The sequence below is a fragment of the Musa acuminata genome, unplaced genomic scaffold (assembly GCF_036884655.1).
Source record: "Musa acuminata AAA Group cultivar baxijiao unplaced genomic scaffold, Cavendish_Baxijiao_AAA HiC_scaffold_1138, whole genome shotgun sequence".
Classification (NCBI taxonomy): Eukaryota; Viridiplantae; Streptophyta; class Magnoliopsida; order Zingiberales; family Musaceae; genus Musa; species Musa acuminata.
In genome coordinates this window covers 1,037,075-1,059,173 of record NW_027021350.1, presented here as the reverse complement: position 1 = coordinate 1,059,173, position 22,099 = coordinate 1,037,075, and the positions used below count along the sequence as shown (strand labels likewise).

The window sequence follows — 22,099 nt, the reverse complement described above, 5'->3', positions numbered from 1 at the left end:
CCTTTGTTGGTTGTTGAGATTCCAATCCTTTGGTGACTATTAAATTGGCTCCTTCTCCGAACCCAAAAAAGATGCTGAATCGAACTTGTAGCCGAATAAACTTGATTTAGGCCTGCACCGATCCCGGCGCAAATCTTGGGCCATGTGGACATTCCCTCGTCCCAAGAGATGGGTGGAGAGACATGACTTTAAAGTGCAAGATAGTAATCAAATTATTTTTAATTTTGATGTGTGAAATTAATCTACATCAATAAATACTGAACTGCCAACTATAACCTACTCTCCTCAAAATTCATCTTTAATTCTCCGGGAGAATATTACCGTAAGGCCTTCCTTTGTGTTACCCAATGTTTCAAGTTCAAACAACGCCAGTACCTCTTTAAAGTCGGAATAGCATGATTAATAAGCATGACTACCAAATGAATTCCTACATCAAAATAAATGAACACGTAGGATCTGATCAAAATTGTGCTTGTGCTTATTCGAAAAGTTGGAATCAGACAAAAGTTTTCCAGGGTCTTAATGAGTTTAATTTCCCGTTCCACTGTACTAAAAAACTATGACGCGGGTGGGTTATTTTGAATTTAGGTCGTTGGACCCCTCCCTATCCACGTCAAGGTCGACGGTTCAGATAGAGGCATAGTTTACGCGAGGGCGTGCGATTGTAATCTTTGTAACCCTCGCATCAATTAATGTGTCGCCGATCAGTAACCATCGTAAATCCTGACTCGAGTTCACTCTGTCCTCGTTTGACATCATGAAGCTTGTAATTAGAGTACTCGATCTGTTAGACTCTCAATTCTTGGATCTTGGCAAGCGATCGCTTGCAACGCAATAATTCCATATGAATATGAAATCTCATGACAAAAATCAAGAAACCGCAGAAAGAGATTGGAAAGAAATGATTAGAACCCAAGCATGAAACCAACAAAGAACGAGAAAGACGGTGACGCGACCTCAAGAACGAGAGAAATCAGCCTTGCAGTAGTAGATCATGGATCACGGATCTTGTAACAAAAGAGTTCTTGATCTGTTACACTCTCGGTTCATGGATCTGGCAAGCGATCGCAAGGCAAAATTTCCATATGAATACCAAGTCTCACGAAAAAAATTAAAGAAAAGCAAGAAGAGACCGGAAAGAAAGGATCAGAACCCAAGCGATCGGACAACAGCAACAAGAAACCCTAACAACAATAAAGGAGAAGAAAGACAAGACGAAATCCGAAAGAAAGGATCAGAGTACGCGGTGACGAACCCTCGAGAACGAGAGAAATCAGCTAAATGTCAAAGAGAGTCGAAAATTTACCCACCAGTGAAGGAGGAGAAAGAAGACGGTCGGCCGATCCTCCACCGCCCTACTTTTTGCGCCGGGAGGATTCATTCAAAGATGAGAACGGAAACCGATCGATCATTCGGCGAAGAGGAATATATATCACCCAAAGTTGTCACGTGTACGTCACGTGGGTGCTTGGCCATCAAGAATACGAATGATCGTATCGACATTTAAGCGGTGAAAGTCGTGGCTCAAATCATTCCCCAAGTTGCGTCCCGAAGCATATATTTCCTTCTGACAAAGGCTCCACCATCAGACTGTCATGTACACGCTAAACCCGGCCGGTTTTCTTCCTCCACTTTGGAGACTTCATGCCCAACCCCAACAACGTTAGGCCTGAAAGCATGCATGTCGTACGAAACATGAAGACCACGCGAGAGACCCAATCGAGTAAAAAGACCGGAGCAAGCCGGTCGTCCACGGACCGACGTCCCATGGGAAGACCACGCGAGCTTTGAAGTCGGTGCAGCCGAAGCCTACCTCAAAAGAAATGACGCGAGAGAGCTCCCGGTGGTGAAATGTTCCAACTGTGAGGTAGTATTACGTCCCTTTCTTTCACTTGCTTCCGAGATGATAAAGATTCTTCCACCATCGACCAAAGCGTGACGCCAAGCACATACCGGCCCAGTTAGTGTTCCACGACGACTTCCACTTTTACTCCATTGCTCTGCTGAGGCGCCGCGCTGCGATAAATGTCTGCGCCGTGCCGTGGCAACACCATGTCGAAGAAGTGCAACAGGAGCGCCGGCTGCGGTTTCGACGACATGAATGAGATGCCTACCATCTGTTCCACGTCCAGCGTCAGTTCTAGAGACTGCGAGGAGATCAAACATGAAGGCGGTGGCTTCTCTGCTGAACTGGCCAAGAATGTGCGATCCACAGCGCTCAAGTTCGTCCGCCTTCTCCGGAACAGAGCTTCCAAGGCCCTGCACTCCGTCTCCGGGAGAAGAAGACTGCCGCCGACCACGGTGCCTTCGAGCGTGAGTCTGCCAGGAGCCGCTGCACCCCCGGACTCTCACCTGTCCGAGGCCGTCGAAGACTGCATCAAATTCCTCCACTCCTCGTCAAGGAGATCGTGTTAGAGACTCTGCATGCAAGCATTGCACCATAGAACATTAATCCCATCTCTCTCCTCGACAAACATTACTGCAACAATAGATTTCTAGGTTTTTTCATGTTTCACCGATCTAGTCTTCCATTGTCTTCCGAGTTATGATCTCCCATTAACAATGCAGAAAGGAACTCTTTACTCCCTCTTGATATTTCCCTGTGGAAATGGAAGCATTTCAACTGTTAGAGATGAACCAAAACGATAATCTTAAGATCAAAAAGATCGAAGCATTTCGACACTAAATGGTTCAGCTGTGGCCAAGAACATTTGGCAATGTTGTCATGCTCTCTCTTACAACCATTGAATTTGCTTTTAACCACTCACGAAATTTGGAAGTTCATGCACCAGAATTGAAAGTGTAAGTGTGCCTCCAACCTACCATAGCAAAGCAGCTAGATAATAACTAGCATGGCATAACATGATGATACGAAAAACAAATATCGAAATAAGTCCATAGATTGTACTAGTAAACGTTTTGTCTCAAAGAAATCTTTAGAATCCAACCTGAATTCCATTCGTATAAAAGTGGATAACTTAAGTTGCATAACAAAGTTATGGAAGGAGAAGAACGAAGTTGTCTAACTATTAAGAAGAACAAGATATCATAGCAAGATGGTTTTTACCACTTCTGCGGTTCGAACATTAGTGATGTCACCCTGCACTTGATTAACACCATCTATCAGATCCATGGAATGTAAACCAATTGCAACAGTAAGTGGAAGATCACCACACCTAGGAGAAAAAAGTCAATGCTTTAAGACGTCAGCTACGCCAACAATACCAAAATAAATAAATAAAAATCGGAATAACACAGCCATATACAACTTGTAGATTCTATTTCCTTTTTAAATTGGTCTTATAGAAAATAGTGGGTTTTTTCGTTAGAATCCCTTCAATCAAAAATTACCCTGCATGACTTCCGTCTCAATTCAAATTATTCTATTAGTAAGTAGATGCAGAATTATAAGCTTCAACATAATCATGAACTAGAAAATAAAATGTATGCAGTAAATTCATCTCATAAAGGAATTACATATCATACATGTGACTGCAAAAGAAATCTACTTTAAAAAGATATTTAGCTTCAAACCCATATATTTTAGCAACATACACTTGAATATGAAAAGATATTTAATGCATAAGGAGACCTCTCACCTAAAATCCAATGACAACTAGGCTGGGAGATACAGATTTTGACTCGAGATCTGCAGACATAAATCTATGATATTGACAATGATCAATGATTCTATGAGACTGTCCGCTCAACAAGCAAATCAAATCAGCTAATGATTTTCCCAATAGCAAATTGGTTTTAACGCTTTGAAGTAACTTTTATTCTTAACATTACTTAATATCCATCACACATCTACTATACAGAAAAATATTATCTACATGACACTAGAAGTGGAACAGTGAGACATCAACAAACAATAGAGAGAACTTAAACAGTGATCATAATTTTCGAAGAGCATTTTTGGGACCATATGGTTCACAGATCAAAAAGAACAAACTGGTTCACACTGGTGAACTTGGCAAAAGTTCTCTGCAGCACATGTATGCCAAATGGTAAGAGAATGAATTTTTTTAAATCACCGTAATAGAGGATGCCTTGCTATTAAAGCCCGAAATAATTTATATCCATAATCCACAGATTTCCTAACTGTGGAATAAATAAAATTGTAAACAGAAACCCTTTAATGTAATGTTAAAGTTCTCGATGAGCTCTCATTAGCACACAATCAATAGATCAAAATGAGCACAAAGGAAATTGTCCCTAAAACTTTTCAAACATTCTTTTCAGGAGAAAAATGTTTTATTGTTTACAAAACAAATTGCTACAGTTAAGAAGCACAGCAATTCATGGGAAGTTTAACATTATATCCACATAAAACATTTCTTTTCAGATTAAGTATCTGCAGTTCCAACAGAGATGCCTATCTCGTCGGTCTACATCCAGATTTATCAACTAGATGGTTTGGAGAAAAAAAACAAAGGTGACGCATCTTCGCAGACATTCCCCTGAGGTAAGTCCTTGCTTATTTGAAACATCAAGTACAAAAAGAACAAGCTAAAGTATTCAGAGAGAAGGCAATCATCAATTATCAAAATGTCAATTGACCATGGATTTCTCAACAAGTGAACATGTATTTGTGCATCTCAAAAGAACATAATGGAAGTCCCATCAAACTCCTAACCATCTGAGGTCGGGTTCATAAGCAGAGAGGGACATAAAAATCAGGATTGAGACCAGACCTCACACATTACATGAACCTAATGCATGGTGAACCAAATGAGCAATATCAGATTCCAAAGATATGCATGTAATTCTTTTAAGGAATTTTTCTTTAAAAAAAATACCATATGTGTGATAAACCAAGAGTGTTCAAATGTTATGCAACAGGAGTCAGAACGACAAAGACACACACCAGTAAGCAGCTGAATGTTAAGAATGATAGCTCGAACAGATGTCACACCAGTCGAGAAATACTGTAATGTATATATTATAGTGCACTTTGCCGAGATTATCAGATGCAATGCGGTAAAAATCAGTCTCGATACACACCAACTCCAGCTGCCAGGAGCTGCACAGCGAGCAACTACATGTTTTACTCTTGTGGATGTGTCATATAAGTCGCACATTAGATGTAAAAGTTAACACTACAATCACAGTCTTTCAAGATACCTAAACGACTATATGCAAGAACATAAATAAATATTATATACTACTGCAGCCTAAAATGATGCGAGGGGGAAAAAGAAAGGATGCTGAAAATTGATCATCAGCAGCCCTGTCAAACCTAAAAGAATGTTTCTTTCATCGTCATTCAGCATCGGACAGAGCTTATGCCAAGGGATCTAACTCTATCATTCGATTCCTTCAATGGGGCTACCCACAGACACCCTTCGTATCGAGAACGAAAGCGTTAAGCGAATCGAAACACGTTAGTCCAGGAAGAAATATTAGATAAGAGGATGATAGTCACCTTCCAAAATGTCGAATTCCTCGTCGATCTGACGGAGTTCGAGAGCACTCCGTTCAGAAAGGAAACCCTACCGAGCAACGAGCAAAGAAACATCCAAATCCGATGGGAAGCGTTTGTACCCCATTTGTCCTTGAAAGCTTTTTTCCCGTGCCCTCTGCTCAATATCCGGTGGGTGGAATCCTCTCCTGGCTTCGATATCCGGTGGGGGAAGAGGATAAGGAGGAGCGCGAAAGGCCGCGGCAAGTCGGCCGATGGACGGTGAGGACGTGTCCCAATCAACGAATCGAGAGGAGAATCTCTTCGGCCCAGAACGGGTCGGGTAGACCGATATAAAGTCCGACATGCGGGTAGATCCTTTCACATCGCCTCTACACTCAAATGATCTATGCATGGAGATGAACACGTCAAAAGACATCTTCTCTTCATTGTATTACTGCTAAAGTATCACTCTTATATTATTAGACAACTTGTAAGACAGCGTTAGGGGATTCATAGTTAATGAACCATCAATGCCTCGTCTTCTCTAGTAGAGTGCGTGGTCAACACGGATGCACCTCAACGATCTCCGGTGGATCCAATAAGGCTCCCATCCTCTTAATGTTGGATCTCTCGATGTTTAACGTCCGATAGCTTAGCTGGAATCTCACACAAAAGTAACGCGTCGGTGCAGAGTTCAGCTATAGTCTCACGTCGGACATGTCTAATCCTAATTAATTGATTCGGGCCATATGTCCGGTGGCTGGGGCTCTCATCGCCTCTTCTTTGTTTTCCGTCGTGCACGTACCACCCCACCAAACCAGAAATCCATGGCGGCAGCAGCCTTCGGCGGATTCCACGTTGCGGCCCAGTGAAGAGTCGATCACGGAGGTCAAAAGCCGACGCCATTCCCCTTGCAGTCATCTTTGTCTGGTAAAGGAGAAGAGACCGAAGGACGTGGCCGTCGATGGAGGACTTAGTTTACTGGAATCTGGTCGTGTGACAGTGGGAGGACACTGAGGACTTCTCTTTGCAGATAACTCGGCCACTCTCTGCATGTGATCTGCACTCCGAAAGGGACACAGATTCTGATCTCTCGTGTTTTCTTTCTTTTGCAGAAAGCCATCTCGTCTCCTTCCTTTTATTAGTAGCTCGCCGGGTAAGACGGATTCTCCTTCATCACCCACCCAACCCACAGGTTTCCTCTTCTGTTGTCCCATGACGAGATGACGACCGAGGGATCCTGCTTCAGCAGCTTCCTCTCCCTCTTTGTTCTCCTCCTCCTCCACCTCGGCTGCTTCTTCTTCTCCTGCAGTAGCTCCGACGACCCACCTCCGCCGATTAAGAGGAGAAAGATCTCACCTTTCTTCCCTACCCTTCCTGTGCCCTCCGACCCCCGCACGAAGAAGCCCCTCTCCATCCGATCATATCTCAGCCGCCTCCTCTCCTTCCGCAAACCCAACAGCGAGAACCAAGAGCAACACCGGCGCTCTCCCATAGAGCTGATCTCCCTATCACCCGATGGTAGAGCTGACGGGCAAGCACGACTCTACGTGGCCGATCACCACTCGCTCTCCTACAAAGACGAAATCTACCCTTGTCCGGCGTGCGGCGAGGTCCTGAGCAAACCCCAGCTCCTCGACCTCCACCACGCCGCGAAGCACTCCTTTTCCGAGCTCCGCGACGCTGACTCCGGCTACAACATCGTCCGGATCATCTTCCGGTCGGGGTGGATCGGGGAGTCGTCGCTGGTCGTCCGCCGGATCCTCAAGATCCACAACACGACCCGGACCCTCGCGCGGTACGAGGAGTACCGCGACGCGGTTCGGTCGAGAGCGGCGCGGTACGAGGCGAGCAACGGCGGCCGCGGCGACGGGCGCTGCATCGCGGACGGTAACGAGCGGCTGAGATTCTACTGCACCACGATCCTCTGCTCGCGGGAGGCGGAACGGAGAGGGGGCGCGGCGCCGGCGGGCGCTTGCGGGAGCCCCTACTGCTGCGCCTGCGCGATCGTGCGGCACGGCTTCACGGGGAAGCACGCGGACCTGGACGGGATCGCGACGTACGCCACCAGCTGGGGCGCGCACGCCTCGCTGCCGGAGGACCTGGAGCGCGAGTTCGCCTTCCTGGGAGCGCGCAGGGCGATGCTGGTGTGCCGCGTGGTGGCCGGGAGGGTGGCGCACGGACACGGCGAGGCAGCGGAGGAGGAGGAGAAGGGGGCAGGGTTCGACTCGGTGGTGCCCAACGGCGTCGGCGGCGGCGCTGTCGGCGAGGACGAGCTGTTGGTGTACAGCCCGAGGGCGGTACTGCCGTGCTTCGTCGTCATATACACCGCGTGAGTGAGGACGTCTCGATTGTTCGATGGGCTCGCACGTTCCGTCTCCGCTACTGCTAATGGTGTCTCCTCTTTCCCTTCGTGTGTGTGAATAATGACTGCTTGCTACTGTACGCATACAATACAAAATTAGCATCAGCATCACGACGCCCACCCAATGGTTGGTCGCTCACTTAGCGTTAGGCACGCAACTGATGCGTAAACAGAGACACCTATAAGTGACAGCTTCTGGCGAAGAGAAAAGCCATTAAATATTGCCAGCTTCTGGTGACAGTGACTCCAAAATTAGCAGGCGCTACAACGTCTCTGTTGAACTAGATCTGGATCACAAAGTTAATTAGGTTAAGGATGCTATAAAGTGGTTTGATGTGGGTACATAATTCACACAATTAAAATATGTAGGTTGCCATCAACCAAATTGGTACTGATAATGGATTGATCGAGGAGTATAGAACCAACCGTTCTTAAGTTCATCGGGTCTTCTCTATTTTATAAGTATCTTTTAGAGTTTACGAGTTCTGAAATGATAAAATCATACGGGTACGTTTATCGTTCAAAATAAATAATTTCTCATGAGCCTACAAGTCATATCAATAATCGATCGATCAAATGATCCCTTTATCAACATATTTGACATCTCATTTAATCATTTATCTTTTACGGGTTATATAGTATTAAAATGATTGATGTCAATTTGATTTTTAGATAATCTTACCTCTACTATTTATTACAAAGAACCAATCTAAAGAAAATTTATTCTTTCGGCTAATGATGCTTATTCTTTTGGCTAACATTATTTTCTACCGATGCATTCATGGAATCTTTGTTTCCTATGGATAGGGTTTGTGAGAGGGCTACATTAAAATGAGTGTTTTATTTTTTCTTGAAATTTTTTGACGAGCAAAACATTTTTGTTGGATAATGTTCCAAAAGTGACATAAAAATAAAAGTGTAATTTATCCAAAACTCTAATAATAAAATGCTTTGATATTTATTTTCCACTAAGGATAATTTTTATTTAAAATCTCGATAATATCCTTGAATAGAATAGTTTCAACTTTACTAATCTGTGAGTCAGTTCGATCTGATCAAGATGTCTTGATCCGGGTTAGATCAATTTCTCTTTGGTAAGTAATGATGTTACAACCAATAACAAATTCTAGAAGGTAAGCAAACATCATTTCCTTTTTTTGATGAGTTCTCTTTAATAATCAAAAAGTCCTCAACAATAGATCGAAACCCTTTTGGAGGTGTCTCCTGTAACCCTCGGTGAGACTATCTCGATAATCCTCCTCGACGATGATATATTGTTGGGCATAGATCACTTATGGGCTTTTAATATACTCTCTGCGGTGCTTTCTAATTAGTTAAGTTACTAAAATTTTAAGATTTAAAATAATCTAAATTCGAAATACTTATATGAGAGAAGGTTGTGAGATCAATCATGACAAGAGTCGTGGCCAAATTTGCAATTCGTGTGCTCTCTGTCTCTCTCTCTCTCTCTCTCTCTCTCTCTCTCTCTCTCTCTCTCTTCTTTCTGGTTCGGTCGCTCGACCTTTATTTTTAGACACCACCTAATAGAAATAGAACGCAGGGGGGCCAAAGCGAGCAGTAGTCTCGGCGATCCCCCTAACCTCATCGAGCCGCTCGCGCCCCATCTCCCATCTCTCCGTCTCAGGCGCAGATACCGGCAGCAATTGACCAAGGCATCGTTCCGCTGCTTGGATCCATCGGTTGTGGCGGTGGTGGTTTGATCAGCGCTGGGTTTCTTTCGTCCTAAATCGACATGACCTTGGTTCACGCCGGCGTTGGCCCGGAGCCGGCCAATTTCTTGCTTGTGCTATGTTTCGCATTCGGGTCATTCGTCGCCCGGCTCCTGCTCGACCGCTTCGTCTACAAGGTTTGGATCTTCCGTTCTCCTTTTCTTTTATCCTTCATTCCTTTTCTTTTCCTCGTTTGGAGCATTTCGTCGATGAGTTATCGTGCATCGTGTATAAAGTGGTTGCTGAGATCTCTGCTGCATCCCATCTTTTCTCTTTTGAATATAAAATAGAATGTCAAGATTCCTATGAAAGAGAATGAACGGAAAGCTAAGTGATTTTGTGGTGCTTAGAAAAGTTTGTTCTTGTTGAAGAATTAGATAATGTCGCGAGGCAGAAGAGTAACTCAAGCCCTAAAATTCAATGTGATTCAAGGTGTTGTCTATTTGAAAAATCATAGTGGCTTTCCCATTTGTGGCTAAAGGATTGACAAATCTTGCTGTTGATGGAATTTTTCTGTTACATAGACCAAGTTAAACTTTTCTAAACACATTAATGAATGTGCTGGCATACATCTTAATAGATCAACTTTTGCATTGGCAAATCTGTCATATACCCTTGATAGTTTCTTCTTTGCACTGCATATTTGGTTGTTACTTAATCTTATATGTCGAACAAGGCTTTCTAAAATGCTACACTCATATGATTTCGATGTTCTTTGTGGAACTTATGAACTCATTTAATCCTTTTCAGCCTTTGGCTATGAAATTGTTGAGTTATAAAGCTGTTCCTATGATGAATGACGAGGCTAAATGGTCAAAAATTACAAAGTGTTCCGAGTCAATGTGGAAGCTGACATATTATGCTGCTGTTCAAATATGGGTTCTTTCAATTATTAAGCAGGAGACTTGGTCATTGGATACAAAAGAATACTTCAAAGGGTGGCCAAACCAAGAATTGAAGTGAGTCCAGAAATGATGGACATTCCTCCTTTTTATTGTAGAAAGTTTGTCTTACATGCGACATTTGGGTGCTCATGTTGATTTTAATGAGACTATACAAAACTATTGTTGCTTATGAAATGAAACAGTATTTGGTGCAGGCTGACTTAGGTTTCTTTAGTGAAAATTCTTCTATTCGCATTAATGCTTAAAAGTTGGATTTTAGTTCCTTATCCAAAATAGTTCTTTTAGACATTATCACCAAGACAAACCACAGATTAATTCGACATCTTTTTTCCTAGCTAAAATATATCAACCACATAGGACACAGTTGCCTATGTATGTACAAGATTTTCTTTTAGCTGCCTTTAACCATTTGTTGGTATCATGTTATGGAAGTTTTTTTAATCAGGTACTGGCTCATTTTAACCGTCATAAGTTTTCCATGATTACTTTCTCTTGCTGTAGTTTCTTGCTGGGCCTTCCAGAAGCTGCAAATGGATTGAATGGCAGCAAGCATTGATTCTGTAGCTCGAATTCATGCAAGTGTCATCCTAAAGAAATTGAGCCATCTGACCTCTTTTCTTCCATGAATAGTCTAGTTACGGAGTGCAGAATGAAACATGATGTGATTCTGTTTTGAAACTGGCCTTCATGATTGGTATAATTATGGAATTTAGTTATGCCAATGGGTGTTCTTCATCGTGTTAACTTGAGATGTTCATATGTACCTGAGAGATATAAGTATATAAAAAAAGTTCAGTCATGATAATTTATAAACATGGCATTCTTCATCAATATAACAAAGCATAATGATACTCAACTGCTCTGCAGCTAAATCATGTGAATCCATTGAGCAAATTAAAATAATTGTTTTACCTGTTCCACTCTTCTTTATTAAGTAACTAATAGCCATTATGATTTAATGTCTATGACTTTTAGATGTCTTAAGCATGTAGCTCACTCTGAGGTTAACATAATATCAATAGTGTAGCTCTCATATTTTCCTCATATCTTTTGTTCATACTAACTTTTTCTTTTTCCTCTTTTCCATTTTTGTTAGGTCTTCTTTGATCCTATTCTACATGTGTCAATGTGGATTTTACGTTTACAGTATTGGTGCTCTTGTTGCATGGGAAACTCGCAGAAAAGATTTTTCAATAATGATGTCTCATCACATAGTGACCTCAGTTCTGATTGGATTTTCCTACATTACGAGGTAACGTTGAAAAGTTAGTCGACCTTGTTATTCCTCTGCATCTTCTAGACTCTTTTCTTGCTTTTATTTATAGTACTTCTGATGCCAAACTTAGTGGATAAGTTATGTTTAATTTTCTTATGTAAAAGAGACTAAAGGATCTGATATTCAAAAGATCTATTACCTTGACATGTAAACTTCACCACAAGATGATTGATAATAAGGGAAACAAGGTGAGGAAAAATCTCACTTAAAGACTTGAGGTATACCAACTGCCATTAAAAAACCCTGATCATGGACTTAAAGATGTTGCATGTCAAATCTGGCTGACCTTTTTGTTTTTCTTTCTAATTTTTTGTAAAATTTTAGCTGAGCTGACTTGGGCTTTGGATCTTTGGTTAAATCATTAACTAGGCAATATTACTGGAATGCTGGTGTTTATTTTCCTAAATTGGCTTACATGTATATGTACATGATGTAACTGACCTCATGATTGGTGCCCTTGTTGTAGTGGCTCGTGGTTTTGCTATTTTATCTTTTAGTAGGTGTCATTTTGAGGGGTTCCTTCCACCCACAAATATATAAGGAAACATTGGGAAGGAGCTAAGTTATAATATCTGGTAGAAGAACTCGCCCCTTGAGGACGTCAATTTTGTGGACAAGGGCTCTGTTGTTTTCTGATTGTCCTGGAACCGGCCGATATTTCACTACACCACATTACCTTTGCATTTTAGGAGATTATTGTCATATGGTGCGTGGATTGTATATGCCAAGGAATCGTACGGCGTATAACATGAAGATAGTGAATTAGCAACGAACACAGTTCTCTGTGTAGTGGTGTGTAAATGGCACTGGCATGAAATGATGCTTATGCCACATGCTGTTCCAGCAGGTCATTGACATGACTGCAATATTAAAAAAAAGAAAGTTAATTTGTCAATAGGATTATATAAGTGAAATGGTTAAGAACAGAGGCATATTCATCATATATCTCTGGAAGGGAAATCTGAGGAAATCTTACATAATGTGATCAGTCATCTTTCATGATTTATAAATAAGTATGATGTTTAAGCATGCTTGTAAGTGTACTAGAATGTTAAAATATACGAGGCCCTTTAATTTTGTTCTGACCTGTTCTGTGGGGTCTAATTTGCACAAGTAGCTGAGTGATTCCTTTGAGGGCCATCAGTAGTAAATGTCTATAAGAGAGAAAATAATAGTGTCTGGAAAGCAAGCTAATCAACCTGTTTTACATAATTTGGCATCTTTGCTTTCTTAAGTTTATGAAGTTGACATCCTCTTCTTTCTAACTATTACAGAAAGCAAGTTTCTGGTGATTAAACCCAAGACCATTGTAGCTTTTAAGGTTTTACAGGGTTGAGAATCTACTACATACAAAACTGGAAACCTTAAATCTCCATGTATTTTATAAATTTCACTTTGTCAACCATTGCAGATGATACTCGATCCTGATCTGCTTACTTTTGTAGCCCCTTTCGTCGGCAAACTTATGTTAAAGTAATGAAAAAGATTTATAATTTTTTTTTGCCACTTTTATGTTGATTTGCTAATCCAAGACACTTTTTTCTTGATTAGCACATAATTGTAGTACTAAACTGTATCATATTGTCATGATAATCACAGTTCTTGCATCATCACCAGTTGTTTCCTGGAAAATTTACGTAGTTGAGACTGACAGTTATCTCCGTATTTAACTTTCTTTGTATATTAAACTTAAATTTTAATTTCAAATACATAAACCTGTATTAGTTATTGACGCTTATGCTGGTGTTTTCCTGTGAGGTCTTTATCAAGTGTAGAAATAGGGAAATGATGAATTTTCTTATGCAGGTTTTTCCGTATTGGGACCATGATTCTTGCCCTTCATGATACAAGTGATGTATTTCTAGAATCAGCTAAATTGTTCAAATATTCAGAAAAGGAGATGGCAGCTAGCTTGTGCTTTGGACTTTTTGCTATATCATGGTTTCTACTGCGATTAGTTTACTTCCCCTTCTGGATAATTAAGGCCTCAAGGTTTTCTGCAGCCTCAAATGCTTTCTTTAAAAAAGCGAAAAACCTTCCTTTATATTTGTGCTGATTGATAAATGGTTCCATTTTCAGCTACGAGTGCGTCGAAGCCTTGTCGTGGATGGAAAATTTCCCGACCACTTTATATTATGTGTTCAACACAATGCTTCTTACACTGCTTGTCTTCCACGCCTACTGGTGGAAACTAATATTTGCAATGATAATGAAGCAAATGAGTAATAAAGGTCAAGTGGGAGAGGACATTCGATCAGGTAATTGTTTCCAAACAATCTTTACTTGTACACTTTTGCATGTTATAGAAGTTTTCTATCAAAAATTGAAATAGACTGATCAGTTGCATATATTAATATGACTTGTCTGCTAGGAATACCTAGTAAGAGATTTTACTAAGAGATTTTCCAGGACCAGATTTTGCTATATTGATTTTGTCGTAGCATGTCTCAAACAATCATGGCACCTCAATATGTGGAGCATGCCAAAATATAATAGATCTCTATGCAAATGTGAAGAACTTCACAGAAAATTTTCCTTGTGATACTTACTATGTAGGATCTCCTCGAGTAACTTTTCTTGAAAACCAGACATTTTCCTTTTGGAGGTTTCTTATCTTCTTTAATTCATGATATAACTGCTTCAAGGTAATGTCTACTACTAGCTGATGTTCATCTAATTCAAGGACAGATTCTGAAGATGGAGAATGAACACCGCTGCTGTCCAGATATTGCAATGGGTGCAGATTTCGTTGTCCATCCTTCCATCTTTAACGTCAGGATCAAGCGCCGACAGATTCTTTCACTTGTCTACATCTTGATTTCCTGTTGTTATGACTCAAAAAAGGTCATAGCCCCAACTTTGGATGTTGAAAATAGGAGGAGGCAGAGTACAGGTTGTAATGAAGGTTTTGTTGGTTATCTTCCTAAACTTCCCTTTTATCTTTACCTTTATCTTCCTAAACTTCCCCCTTTTATCTTTACCTTTTTCTTGGAACGGACATGAAATATCATCATGTAAGATTGTTTGCCATGATTGTGACAAAAGATGGATCAAGAGAATGTTATTAGGAGATCATTCATTTGGTAATTCAATTGCATATATATATATATATATATATATATAAGGACCGCCGAATCCTATTCGGCCAAGACTGCGACGGAAGGCCTACCCGCATCGCCGTCCGATTCAAATCCAAGGGTAAAAGACAACTAAACAAGGCCGTGACGTGTCCCTCGTTCTCTTTTAAGCTTGGTGTCTTTGGTGGTATGCCTCTTGCCCTCTGTGTCGGCCCCGCTCGTCGGTAGCCCCTTCTCCATTTGTTGCCCGAGTCGACGCACCAACCGCACTCGAGAAAACCTCCCCTTTCTTTCTCTTGTCTCTGAGCAAGGGAGGAGCTCTTTGGGACTCTTTCGTCCGGGCTCCTCCGTGGGGCGGCAGGGAGATGGATTTGGTGGCTCAGGGCGGGCGGCGGGCGCGGCGGAGGCTCCTGGTGGTGGCCGTTTTCTTGCTCTACCTGGTGACCTCCGCCCACTGCCTGGACGCCGAGAGGGCGGTGTCGGGAAGGAGGAAGAAGAAGGCGAAGCACGAGATCAAGGGGCCGATCAAGACCCTGGTTGTGCTGGTGATGGAGAACCGGTCGTTCGACCACATGCTGGGTTGGCTCCGGACCAAGGGCGGCCGCCCGGACATCGACGGTCTCACCGGCCACGAGTACAACCGCCTTAACGCCTCCGACCCTTCCTCCCCGGAGGTCTTCGTCTCCGATGGCGCCGCCTACGTCGACTCTGACCCCGGTCACTCCTTCCAGGCCATCCGCGAGCAGATCTTCGGTTCCGAGGACACCGCCGCCGTGCCCGCCCCCATGAGCGGCTTCGCCCAGCAGGCTGAGAGCATGGGCGAGGGGATGGCCAGTACCGTCATGCGGGGCTTCGCCCCCGATGCCGTCCCCGTCTACTCCGCCCTCGCGGAGGAGTTCGCGGTGTTCGATCGGTGGTTCGCCTCCGTCCCGGCCTCCACCCAGCCCAACCGCTTCTACGTTCACTCCGCCACCTCCCACGGCGCCACCAGCAACGTGCGCCGGGACCTCGTTCATGGCTTTCCCCAGAAGACCATCTTCGACTCCCTCGATGAGGATGGCCTCAGCTTCGGCGTCTACTACCAGAACATCCCCGCCGTGCTCTTCTTCAAGAGCCTGCGTAAGCTCAAGCACCTCGTCAAGTTCCACAGCTACAAACTGGCCTTCAAGCTGGACGCCAAGCTGGGCCGGCTGCCCAACTACGTCGTCATCGAGCAGCACTACTTCGATGTGAAGCTCTCCCCGGCCAACGATGATCACCCCTCCCACGACATCGCCAGGGGTCAGAGGCTTGTGAAGGAGGTTTACGAGACGCTCCGGGCGAGCCCACAGTGGAATGAGACGGCCCTGCTCATCACCTACGACGAGCATGGTGGATTCTACGACCACGTGCCTACTCCGGTCACAGGGGTGCCCAACCCTGATGGCATAATCGGCCCCGACCCTTTCTACTTCAAGTTTGATAGGCTGGGGGTTCGAGTTCCCACCATCCTGATCTCCCCTTGGATCGAGAAGCGCACCGGTGAGTGTCTCTTTTGGATTTCTCCATTCTTTTTGTGACTCTTCCTAGGGTGAAACTGATACTGGCTTTCGAAATGCAGACTGCTAATTAAGATTTGTATTTGCAGTTCAATTGTTGTGATGTCTTTGCAATTTATTACTGTATAATATATTCACCATTCTTGTCTTTGCAATTATTCTCTAGGGGAGGAGAACCTTTGGTAACCATTGCATGATTTCATTTCTTTATGGCAACTACTTGTTGTGCATGTAGACCTAGTTACAAGTATAAATTCTTGCTCATGAAACTTAGCTTTATATATGGTGTGATTCGTACACAGAATCATATTATTAAGCAAGATCCATAATAGTTATAAACTTTTGTTTCCTAAAACTCTTCTAACAGGTTAACCAATTATGATATGTATAAGTTCTGAGTTTCCAATTAAAGAATCTGTGATGTGCCAAGCTTTTCTTTAGAGCCTTTTTAATGCGTACATCAACTATCTACATGTAGCGACCATGAACTACAGCTTCCTTTTCTTGCAATAAAGTCTTGATACATCTTCTTACATTATAATTTCTCTACAGCTTCACTTTTTCTCACATAATGTTGGTCAATACAAGATGCACATTAAATAATCTGTCCGAATCCCTTGATGTCTGCCTCTGATTAGCTAGTCATTAGGCTCAAAGTGTTATTGGCTATTTTATTGAGCGTCCTTTGTGTAGTTCTGATGAAGGATTGGATAGTTGATCGAATGTCTTCTTTTACTGAAATTTCCATTCTCTAATGTTCTCCAATCTCAATTTTGTTCTTATAGTTCTGTGCATAATAAGTGGTTGATTCATTTTTGGATCTCATCCATACTTACTCTAGGGAGGTTCAGCCATTTAAGGGAGGTGACATAATTTTTACTGAACATATTTTGTTGGAAACAGGATGATATTGGCCAATTTTCAGACTTAACAAGAATTATGCGAAAATGTGTGTAAATGAAGCATCATAAGTGATTTAAATAATAAGTACTTATGATGTCCGCAAGAATATATGGCTGTGGCCATAAAGAAATGAAATCATTATAACTTTTCCCATGAAAATTGGTGGATTTGAGCATAACGAAGCAGAGCTTGGAAGACCAATGAATAGTTTTCTTTACAATCCCCATCAATTTAACATACCATATGGATTGCTTAATGTTTATGGAGGAAGGTGTGAGCTTTGAGATCAATATCTGTATAGTATTTGAAAGGTGGCAGAATCCTGTAGTTGTGGAAATTTTATCCTAATGTTTTGGGGATAAAATTCTTTCAGGGAAGTGTTGCCTTTAGACACATATATCTGATAAAATAGAATGTGTAACTTTTGAGGCAGTCTTACTGCCATTCAGTTTGAGGGATAATAGAAAGCGATGGGTCAGAGGCTACATGCGATGACGGAAGATCAATATAGTGCAGTTAGAGGTGCCATTCAATTTCTTTTCATCTCTAATATTACTAATCAAGAGATCAGTGTGAGGACATTGCCTGTGGAGCTAATTTGATATTTATTTGATGTTCACAAGCAAATGGTATTGGGATTTGAGATAGTTTACGAATGTGCTTTAAGCCTTTTCTTTTCTTAACATCATGCATACCATGCTCAGAAATTTACCGGCAGAAAAGGAAACCCATGTAAATCTATTCTTACAAAGAGAGAAAAGAACAGACAAGATAGAGATGGAAGAGATTCGGAGTAGAAACTTGAAATGTGTATTCAATGCTTGATCAATAGTTCATAATGTATCTGGACCTACTTCTACCTTTGTGGAGGCAGCGGCAATTAGGTTGACCTTTGTTGTGCAACAAAGAATAGAAAAAAAGAAATTTCTTCAAGAGAATTAGGAAAAGTTTAATTTTCTGTTTTGCTGGTTGCACTTCTGAATAAGGCAGAAGTTACTATCGTGTCTATTTTGGTGGCTTGGCAATGCTCATATCACCATGGATGCTTGCCGATATTTTGCTGGCTTGACACACGCATATTGGCATGGATCCAAGCTGATCGCCACATTGTTCCAGCTCATGTTCAGGGTTTTGCCAACAAATTCTGAAGGTTTTGCATTTCTGCCATGCGCAGTACATTGAAGTGATCCATGAGCTCAGCGACAAGAAATATATGGCTGTTTTATAAATTCTTATGTTGTCATGTGGGATCTGATGTAGTTTTTTTGCATTATTTCCTTTGATCGTGCAGTGATCCATGAACCTAAAGGGCCAACTCCACATTCACAGTTTGAGCACTCTTCCATTCCAGCAACGGTAAGGAAATTATTTAACCTGAATTCGAATTTTCTCACAAAGAGAGATGCTTGGGCTGGGACGTTCGAGAGCCACTTATCCATCCGGAAGACACCACGGACTGATTGCCCAGGTATCCACTTTTATGTCTACTACATTTACAAGCACAAGCACGCATATCCATGTACGTTCCATGGAATAAGCACATGCATTAGTTCACTAGTGTTTAAGATGAGATCAATATGTTTGTTGAAAACAACCAAAAGACTAGTAATTGGAATAGTAAATGAATATCTAGGTTCTTTATTCAAGTTTGGATATAACATTTAGATTGTTATGCCAAACCAGGTGTCTCTGATTGCAGATTGAATAGTTTTTCTTTCCCTCTCAGGGCTTTAATTTTGTGAATCTATACAATTCAGCAGCAATAGTAAGATGCTCAACACAAAAAGACAAACCTCATTCCTTTCGGAGACTGACTGAATCTAGTTTGTCGGACACACCGAGAAATAAGCTTTGATTTCAGATACCTGAGATATATATAGGACGAATGTCACCATACATGAGCTCTAGACATCTTAGTCAGGCTAGGCAAGCTTGAACTGAAACCTTTTCACCTCAGCCCTGAAAATGAAAAAGTCCTTGGGTCATATCTTGATGCTTCAGTCATACACATTGGTGAACTGATTTTGTTACCGATAGCTAACCATTGACTGCTTGATCGATCAGAGAAACTCCCAAAGGTGAAGTCATTGAGGCCATTTGGACCAAGGGAAGACAAGGTGCTGTCGGAGTTTCAGGTGGAACTGATCCAACTCGCTTCTCAGCTCAATGGAGACCATGTGCTTAACACCTATCCGTACATTGGCGAGGGCATGACTGTGGGTCAAGCAAACAGGTATGCCGAGGATGCGGTCGCAAGGTTCCTGGAAGCTGGCAGGGCTGCACTGAGGGCCGGAGCAAATGAGTCCGCCATTGTCACGATGAGACCTGCTCTAACTAGCCGGATTAGTGGATGGTCTTCCGATGCCTCCACCCAAAGCATTTAGTTCGAAACACATACCTCAATACTAGTAGGCGTTTTAGAGGTTTCAAGAGGAAAGAAACAATGGAATGCTTGAACTGGTAAGGTAAAAAGGACTTCCCATGTAACTACATGATTTCCCTGCAGATGTATGTATATGATGTCCTCCTATAAACCATGAACGATTGGTGGATTCTTGTCATAAGAAGTGTGTTTCTTGGTTCCTTCCCTCCTATTGCCAACATAGATTGCCTTTTTCTTATCTATGGTATCAGAATTATTTCACGCTGTTCAAACTAACGTCAATGTTCTTAGAATTTAAACTAATAAAACATATTCAAAAATTTATTATCTCAAATTTTAGACTTTTGATGACGACGATAAATAAAATTTTATATATAATAATAAGATCACTGTTGTAGATGAGTGAATATGATATCTTATACATTAAACTTTAGTGGATGAAATTTCAGTCCTCAAGCTTTAATTAGATAAATTTGATATCTCATCAGATAAATATTATATATATATATATATATATCAAATATAATAAGTATCAACGTAATTGTTATGCTATCAAATATAACCAAATCGGTTTAAGCCCGTGATTCGATCGCAGCATAGCAAATCATCAAAGCCGGTGTTGCATCAAGATTTGTGTCGTTGCCGGAAGGGGCGTCTACGACCATCGAGATTCTACAAGCGTTACACCACATTCCCACCAATCGTCTTCACATCAATCCTATACGTTAATTATTGTCGTTCCATCGTATCACACAAGAAAGGAGACCCCATCAAACACCTCCTCGGCTTCCAGGCTCCGCCGCCGCTGGCGCCGGGGAGAGCGCATCCGCGAGCGCCCTCATCGCCTTCACTTGCATCTCCAGCGCCGCCACGTAGTCGGCCGCTTCCTCCAGAAGGCTCCCAGCCGACAGCGTCCGGCACCCAGGCACCAGTCGCCGAAGCACCCGCAGCCGGCCCCTCACCCTCTCCACCGCTTCCGCGGCCCTCGCCCGCCTGCGGCCGCGGCGGATCTTGCTGCCGGTCCTGAGGAGGAGGCGCGCCCTGCGGCGGGGGCTGAGGAGGATGGCGCGGCTCCACCGGGACCGGCCGCGGGCGGTGAACGCGAGGGCGGAGTCCGCGGCCTCCTTGACGGCGCGCGGCCCGAGTTCGGCAGTGGCACGGAGAGCCTCGAGGAGGCGTCGGCCGTATACCCGCTCCTGCGCCGCGGTCCGCCACTTGGTCCCCGGTTGGGCTTTTGGGCCACGCTTCATCATCTTCTTCCGAGAACCCGAGGAAGATGAAGCTGAGGAAGGAATCATTGTGGCAGTGCCGAGCACAAAGCGCAAAGGAACAGAGATAGAGAGAGTAGCTGTGTGTCAAGGAGAGGAAGGGAAGAGAGAGAGAGAGAGAGAGTGAGAGGTACAGTGTAAGAGATAGAGAATCAATGTGTCAAGGAAAGGAAGAGGAGAGGTGTAGGAAGAGAGAGATGAATAGAAAGAGAGAGAAGAGGAGGCAGAGAGATCTATCTAAGAGAGAGAATGTGTCAAAGGACAGGTGAGGTGTAGGAAGAGAGAGAAGAGGAGGGGGAGGAAGAGAGCTCTCTAGAGAGAGAATGCGTCAAGGACAGGAAGAGTTGTGGAAAGAGATATGTCGAGAGAGAGAGAGAGAGAGAGAGAGGGGTTTAGTGGAGTTAGTTACAAATATGGTTGTGCCTTTTACTTCCAATTAAAAAAATATTTTAAAAAGACTAAATAAAATTAAAAAATCTATGTAATTTTTTTTTTCAAAAAAAAAGTATTACTTCATATATAAATTATATTATTTGTCTCAGCATATTATTATATGCACAATAGACAATCATAGTTATCAATAATATGGATAATAATTAAAATTAAAAAGGTGATGTAGTAGTCTTGAGATGCACTCTTCAAGTAGATGCCATTTTCCATGATTAATATAATATATAAAAATATAAAATATTATCCGAGGAAGAAAAAAACAAAAGGGTGATGCATTCTTCATATGCACTCTTGAATTAGATGCCCCATTTTTTTTTTCTTCCCCACTTGTGTTTCTAAAGGCCATCTTTAATCTTCTTTTCACTATCATCATTGGAATTATCTATACAAGTCTATTAAAGTATGCAAATAAAGTAGTATTTAAATACAGAAAAAGAAGAAGAAGAAGAAGAAGAAGAAGAAGATGAAGTGTATAGAACACAATGAAACATACACTTCATGCCACTCAACCAACTTGGAGTTCTTAATTAGGCTACAAGCAACAATGTGGGTTAAAATAAGGACATGCATCCGACAATGGGGATGTTAGTATATTCTCCTTTTCATAATTTCGATCGTAAAAGAGTAACCTTATCGTCGTACCAAAATTCATCTCCAACTAGAAATTAAGATGATTCTAAGATTTAATTGGTATACAAACATATTCATGACCAATGAATATATATATATATATATATATATATATATATATATATATATATATATATATATATATATATATATATATATAGAGTTCT

At 42.1% G+C, this 22,099-nt stretch overlaps 4 protein-coding genes across 4 annotated transcripts; 3 read left to right on the top strand and 1 right to left on the bottom strand.

Moving 5' to 3' along the window:
- The first annotated feature begins 5,979 nt into the window (after positions 1–5,979).
- Positions 5,980–7,883, top strand: LOC135671271 (uncharacterized). Its single transcript, XM_065179300.1, has one exon. The coding sequence runs from the start codon at positions 6,631–6,633 to the stop codon at positions 7,741–7,743; it is 1,113 nt and encodes a 370-aa protein (XP_065035372.1). The 5' UTR covers positions 5,980–6,630; the 3' UTR covers positions 7,744–7,883.
- A 1,315-nt stretch (positions 7,884–9,198) lies between these two features.
- Positions 9,199–14,770, top strand: LOC103999602 (ASC1-like protein 3). The gene is made up of 6 exons (XM_009421393.3): positions 9,199–9,639; positions 10,253–10,461; positions 11,504–11,659; positions 13,490–13,675; positions 13,763–13,941; positions 14,372–14,770. The coding sequence occupies exons 1-6, from the start codon at positions 9,526–9,528 to the stop codon at positions 14,389–14,391; spliced, it is 864 nt and encodes a 287-aa protein (XP_009419668.1). The 5' UTR covers positions 9,199–9,525; the 3' UTR covers positions 14,392–14,770.
- A 181-nt stretch (positions 14,771–14,951) lies between these two features.
- Positions 14,952–19,788, top strand: LOC103999601 (non-specific phospholipase C1). The gene is made up of 3 exons (XM_009421392.3): positions 14,952–16,281; positions 18,493–18,669; positions 19,266–19,788. The coding sequence occupies exons 1-3, from the start codon at positions 15,126–15,128 to the stop codon at positions 19,583–19,585; spliced, it is 1,653 nt and encodes a 550-aa protein (XP_009419667.2). The 5' UTR covers positions 14,952–15,125; the 3' UTR covers positions 19,586–19,788.
- Positions 19,789–20,181: 393 nt separating this feature from the next.
- LOC103999600 (transcription factor bHLH147) lies at positions 20,182–22,009 on the bottom strand. Its single transcript, XM_009421391.3, has one exon. It carries the CDS (start codon positions 20,880–20,882, stop codon positions 20,355–20,357), a length of 528 nt encoding a protein of 175 aa, XP_009419666.2. The 5' UTR covers positions 20,883–22,009; the 3' UTR covers positions 20,182–20,354.
- Between the last annotated feature and the right edge of the window lie 90 nt (positions 22,010–22,099).

Bases quoted from the DNA above. Each gene is read 5' to 3' on its own strand.
- LOC103999600 (XM_009421391.3), bottom strand. From the start codon at position 20,882: ATGATTCCTTCCTCAGCTTCATCTTCCTCGGGTTCTCGGAAGAAGATG.
- LOC103999601 (XM_009421392.3), top strand. From the start codon at position 15,126: ATGGATTTGGTGGCTCAGGGCGGGCGGCGGGCGCGGCGGAGGCTCCTG. The intron at 16,282-18,492 runs GTGAGTGTCTCT...TTGATCGTGCAG, and splicing joins TTGGATCGAGAAGCGCACCG to TGATCCATGAACCTAAAGGG. The intron at 18,670-19,265 runs GTATCCACTTTT...TTGATCGATCAG, and splicing joins ACCACGGACTGATTGCCCAG to AGAAACTCCCAAAGGTGAAG.
- LOC103999602 (XM_009421393.3), top strand. From the start codon at position 9,526: ATGACCTTGGTTCACGCCGGCGTTGGCCCGGAGCCGGCCAATTTCTTG. The intron at 9,640-10,252 runs GTTTGGATCTTC...AATCCTTTTCAG, and splicing joins TCGACCGCTTCGTCTACAAG to CCTTTGGCTATGAAATTGTT. The intron at 11,660-13,489 runs GTAACGTTGAAA...TTTCTTATGCAG, and splicing joins GGATTTTCCTACATTACGAG to GTTTTTCCGTATTGGGACCA.
- LOC135671271 (XM_065179300.1), top strand. From the start codon at position 6,631: ATGACGACCGAGGGATCCTGCTTCAGCAGCTTCCTCTCCCTCTTTGTT.